General features: G+C 33.7%; 1 protein-coding gene across 1 annotated transcript in view; it reads right to left on the bottom strand.

Annotated features, from left to right (window-relative positions):
• Positions 1-6,198, bottom strand: part of TENT5D (terminal nucleotidyltransferase 5D) — an 8,915-nt gene that overhangs the window by 1,286 nt on the left and 1,431 nt on the right. The window contains 1 exon segment of the mRNA XM_027766366.1: positions 1-117. This exon segment is cut by the window's left edge and continues 1,286 nt beyond it. Within this exon segment, the coding sequence (XP_027622167.1) occupies positions 1-98 (98 nt within the window). The 5' untranslated portion in view covers positions 99-117.

Below are 6,198 nucleotides of genomic sequence, written 5' to 3'. Positions count from 1 at the left end.
AAATTCCCCCTTCCAAGAATTGGAATGACTTCATCTAAAACTTGATCCAGTATTATAACTTGCTCACAAGTAAGATAGCTGAATCTGATTTCAGACATTGTGAAGTGAGTAGATCAACTAGACAGCAAGGAAAATATTGAGAGAAAATGTTAGCATCTTAGAATTAACATTATACCTAAAGTAAATGTAAAAGTTATAAATAGACTTATGCTCACCATAAAACAGGCTAGTACTAGGAAGTAAGTTATCAATGTGTCTAATAATATTTATATATAGAAGTAAAATAAAAGTCATGATAATTATGATCAAATTTTTAGATCCACTGGCTAATGCAAACAGATTCCTTAGGGATTTGTTGTAGCTATAATTATTGTGGATGTACAATGGTGGCTTTTCTCAGCCTTTCTTTATGTATTTATTATAATGATGGTATTTGTATGGTGACAGAAATTTTGTTTATAAAATAATCATAGTATATCATTGGGGTTAATTGTCATGAAGCTAAAGTTAAGACTAGTTAGTTCTACATTTTAGTTCTATGTTTTTCCAGGTATTATTTGAAAGATAAATGAGACTCCATTGATCATGCTTATTGCTAACTTTGACCATCCTCAGCACCTAAGCCTCTTTCATGGTGTTTAGAGTGATCTTTTCCTATCTGTATGTATTAGAACTGATGAACTGAATGGCATAATGTTAAAAACAATATATACTGTCTTTGATCCACAAGCATAGGAGTATTCTAATATGCAATTTTCAGTTTTGCATATATAACACTAGTCCCTCTTATTCACAGTTTCACTTTCTGTAGTTCCTTTTACCTGCAGTCAACCATAGTCTGAAAATAGGTAAGTACAATAAAATAAGGTATTTTGAGATCAAAAGACTACATATACATAACTTTTATTATAACATATTGGTATCACTATTGTATTTTACTATTAGTTATTGCTGCTTATCTCTTACTGTGCCTAATTTATAAATTAAATTTTATTATAGTTATATATGTGTAGAAAGAAACAGTTTATTTAGGATTTGGTATTATCCATGGTTGCAGGCATCCACTGGTAATCTTGGTACCTATCTCCCATGGATAAGGGGTGGGTGGCCACTGTACTGCTTTCAGTTTAAAGAAAATTACTAAAGTCATTTTAGATATGAATTCCTTGAGAATAAGTATGGCATTTAATTTATTACCTCTTCTATAAGTCCAGCAGTACTGTAAGAAATTTTTGTTGGAAGAAATCTAAATGTCACTTTAAAATGGAAAATAAATGAAACTATCAAATTATACTTGAAATGAAGACAATGATATATAAAAGCATAAGATTCCTGAATTTCAAAAAAAATTACTGTAGATATATAATAGGTTCCAAAAATTGAATAGGTGGGGGAGAGTTAGGAAATTAAAATTTTATAATATGAAAAACATTGTAAATACAATTAGATATAATTATGTAATTAGAAACAATTACAGAGATTATAAGGATTTTCAAATACTCTATTTAAGCTTTCTAAGATAATAATCTAAGAAAGTAAATGAAGTTCATCATGGACACAATTTTGAATTAGGCATTCTTCTCTGAATTCTAGAAATAAAAGCTATATGAAGCTTAAGGTAGATTTATATAAATATTAATCATGTTTTGTCTATTAAGAGAGCCATCAGAACATAATTCTATTTAGTGTTTAGTGTTACTTATTTCCCTAAGAGAATTAGAGCAAATAGAATCATCTTATTTTAGAACAGACTTTGATAATCCAAGTATTTTGGAAAAAGGTAGGTTAAGCCTCAATAGATCTTCAGTGAGAAGACAAAACTAAACCTATTTTTTCTCTCATATATAATAGTAATTAAAGATTTTATATTTATTTTTATTGTGTGATGAAATGGCCCATGTAATGGCTTTTTTTTTTTTTTAAGGATTACTGTATTTAACTTAATTTATTTTAATTTGACCAAGGAGGAAAGAGCAAGAGAGAAAGAGACATAGACTCCATAAAATCCTCCTGGCCTGATTCCCTTGATTCTAGTCAAATGTTTACTGCCTGGAACTTTTGGCAGAAAAGTCAGAGACAGAACTCTGAATAATAAAAGTACATAGTTTTGGAGGTTTTTTATTTTTATTTATTTATTTTTTTTTGAGAGGTTTTTTGCTATAGGGCATGTGCACTGGCCAGACAGACAGAGAGAGACACAGAGGCAGAAAGCGAGAAATCACCCCCCAGGGGGGATGGTCACGCTGCAATCCCTTCTCCATTCTCCTCTTGGGATCTTGGGCACGCACGCACACGCGCCAGGCATGAGTTTTTTAAGCCACCAGGTCTGGGACGTGAACCGCGGTCGGACTACATGGGAGTCCAGCGACATAGCAATTACGCTAACTGCTGGTTCCCTGACTTGCTTATTTTAAGCCACGTTCATTATTATTATTATTTGAGAGAGATTTTTGGTAAACAGCATATGCGCTTACCAGAGAGACAGAAAGACAAAAAATAAATCCCCCAGGAGAGATGCCATGCTGCAATCCCTTCTCTTCCATTCTCCTCTTGGGATTTTGGACACACACACAGGCACTCTGACTTAACCATTACGCTATCTGCTGGTCCCCAGGCCAAATTAATTATTAATGTTTGTACTGTTTAATCAGCTATGGGGATATCCAAATCAGTCCTTAACTTAAAGATAGGTGAGCTGAAACAGACCTTACATCAGGCTTTTAATGATTCATTCATCAAGTGAAATGATCTGTGTAACAGTCATAGAACATAGGAAAGAACAAGATCCTACACGAAATGATAGACCTTAGAAATCCTTTTTCTTTTAAATTTCTTTTTTCTAGAATTATCTGTAAATTATTTGAAGCTAACTGTTTATGTTTAGATTCTCAAGATGGAACCAGAATAGTTCATGCCAATGGTTGACTTCATGTAAAGGTTTTAGGAAGACCAACAATTTACTTAATAAATGTTTATTTTTTCTTCATTACTGGAGGGTGTATATACTTGCCAGAGAGTGAAAGTGATAGAAAGCACACCAACAGGTCATGGACACACCACAATCCTTTCTCCTCCATGTCCCCAAACCATCAGGATGTTGGCACATATGCACACATACCTAGCATGTTTTTGAAGCTGCCAAGGTCAGGATTTGAAACATGGTCAGCTATATAGGCTCAGGCTCCCAACGCACAGCATTTAACCATGAGCAATAGGGTTGACCTCACCTAATAAATGTTCTAGAAATATCATATATAATCTATATAATTTTTCTGGAATTTTAGAAGCCAATTTATTTTTTATTTCATTTTATTTAATTATTTTTAATTTTATTTTCTTATTTTTACATACACTCACTGTACATCTTTACAGCATACAAAATGGATTTTTACCGCAATTAATACATTGTATATTAGTCCAACTATATTACCATATATATTACCATATATATTTATGGTAATTATAATTACCATTATTATCACCAGATAATATATATGTAATTAAAATTGATGATATATCAATAGGTCTTTTATTCCTTCTTAATAAGAAAAATTTTTAAATGGAAATTTTCCTTTCCTCAATGGCAAATATCCTTTGTCAATAATAGTGAAAAGTTTATAAAATGGCCTAATGCTAGACCTACAATCTCCATGTAAATGACTTATGACCTAAAAGTAAAGGAGAACATTTATGTTAGAATATTGACATTCGTGAAATTATGAAATTTTTTTCCACACAGAATTTCCCAGACTTTTGCATACAAATAAAGCCATACAAAGACATGACTAAACTAACCATCTAATTGCTAACATGCAGGAGTCCTTGATCAAAAAGATGTTCTTCAAATCAAGAAATAAGAAGGCCCCTCTTAATATTTGGATCTGATTATAGATATTGGAGGAGAAAGTGAGGGTGCAGAATTTTGTATGCCAGGCAGAATCATAGCAAGATTTAGTAAAGACAATAAAGAATTCCAAAATGTAACATCACTTTACACTAGGAAAGTGGTATAGAAAAACTGTTCTTGAGTGTACAGCTTTCCAATTGCCACTTGACTACCCATGTTATTGATTTCAAAACTTTCTAATTATTTTTCTTTTGAGAGAGATATATTTGCTATAGGGCATGTGCCCTTTCCAGAGAGACAGAAAGCAAGAAATCACTCCCCATGAAAATGTCCACACCACAATCCATTGTCCTCTATTCTCCTCTCAGATTTTGGGCATGCCTGCAAAAATGCCCAGTGTGATTGATAAACTTTCTAATCTTTAGAATTCTCTACAGAGCTTTTAAAAATACACATATAGAATAGTTAGGGTCAGTTTTTCTAATTTATTTTAATGTAATTTATTTCCTTCGTGAGAATGAGAAAAAGGCAGAGAGAAAGAGAGAAAGAGATGAAAGAGATGAGAGATGAAAACTCTGGTATATACAGGTCCACAAGGGAAGTGAAACTGCAATCTACTAAATGGACCCAGTATTACCTGAGCAGCACATCACTGCAGAGCCACCACATTGGTCTAAATCTAAATATTTCTCTTTTTGTTCTTTTTAGTTTTGCTATAGGGTACATGTACTTGGTGGATAGAGATATAGAGAGAAAAGCTGAGAAATCATCCCCCCAGAGAGGATGGTCATGCTGCAATTCCTTCTCCTTCATTCTCCTCCAGAGACTGGGCATGCATGCACACGTGCCCAATGTAAATTTCATGTTGGCAGTCCAGGACTCAGCCACATAGTTGGCCATGTGGGATCTTGCCACCTTAACCTCCATGCCTTCAGATGGCCCAGTCTAAATATTTCTTAATTATAAAAAAATAAAAATGAAGCTAACTTGCTAGGACATGGGAAATAGTATTCTTGGGTAAGCAACCTAATAATCAACTTGAAAATCAGAGCCTTCACTGTGAAGTTACACATGATTCAATGTAATATAAACAAGATTATGATGCAATAAATTTTAAAATTTTAAAAAGTTTTCTTTAACAAAAAGGCTTTAATCACCATTTAAGTTTTTTTATTGTTTCTGTTTTTACCTTTCTCTAACTACAACTATACAAGCTTGTTTTTTTTTTTAATTTAACTTTATTTATTTACATTCATTCACTGTACATCATTACAGTATACAAAATGAGATTTTCCATCCAGAATACACTGTATATTGGTTGAATCAAGCACATTAACATACATGTTATCGTCAACAAATAATTTTCCATTTTTTGTTTCCTGTGTATTTTTTTTCCCATCCTTGATTCCCTATCTCTTACCTTCTGCCACCTCCCACCCTCCTCCCACACTGTGTCTGGTATCCCATGGTTGCTTTCTATGCCTTTTTCCCCTCAAATTTTATTGATTCACTAAAGATCTTAATTAATCTAAATATTTTCAATAGCAAGCACAGCTGATACTTTAGGCATAAACCTCAGTGAGTAGAATGAACATACTATAAAGTAGCACCTAGCTGGGGCTATATAGCTTACTGCAGTCATTAAATAGGTATCTTTAATACATTTTTTTTAATTTCAAGAAAAACAGTTTTAGATTTTTTTTCTGAAACTTTTTAAAATTAATTTACATTCATTCCCTAAGCATCATCACAGCATACAAAATGTAATTTCCCATCCAGAATATACTGCATAGTGGCTTAATCATGCATGTTATTGTCAATAATTTTCCATTTCTCTATATATAAGAAATCAAGTCTATTTTTCTATTGAATTAACAAATCATTATTAACCAAGCAATTCTGAGCTACTATTTCAATGACCATCTCTACTTCTATGTGCATAGAAACGGCAAATTACAAATTTGAAAAATATTCTTGGGCTAGCCCCATGGCCTCATGGTTGAGGGAGCAGACAGAATTGTACATGGCTGACAGCAGTTTGAATCCCAGCCCTGGAAGCTTGGAAAACACCTGAGGCACATGTGCATGTGTGAACCAAATCCTGACAGGATAAAGAATTGGAAAAGAGATTGCAATATAACCATTCCCCTTTGAAGGGTGCTTTCTCCTTCTTCATGTATCTGTGTCTCTCTTTAGTGAGCACATGTACCCTCCAGAAAAAGAATTTAAAAATAAAATTAAAAACAGCCTCAGAATGTGGCCGCCAGGCCTGCGCGTGGCCCCCGGGCCTGTGCATGGCTGCCGGGCCTGAGCCTGCACGTGGCCGCCGGGCCTGCGCCTCGGGGTGGCCA

Source organism: Tupaia chinensis, unplaced genomic scaffold (assembly GCF_000334495.1).
Source record: "Tupaia chinensis unplaced genomic scaffold, TupChi_1.0 Scaffold142780_1, whole genome shotgun sequence".
NCBI lineage: Eukaryota > Metazoa > Chordata > Mammalia > Scandentia > Tupaiidae > Tupaia > Tupaia belangeri.
Note: the sequence above shows the minus strand (reverse complement) of the source record. Positions and strands in the feature narration are given on the sequence as shown.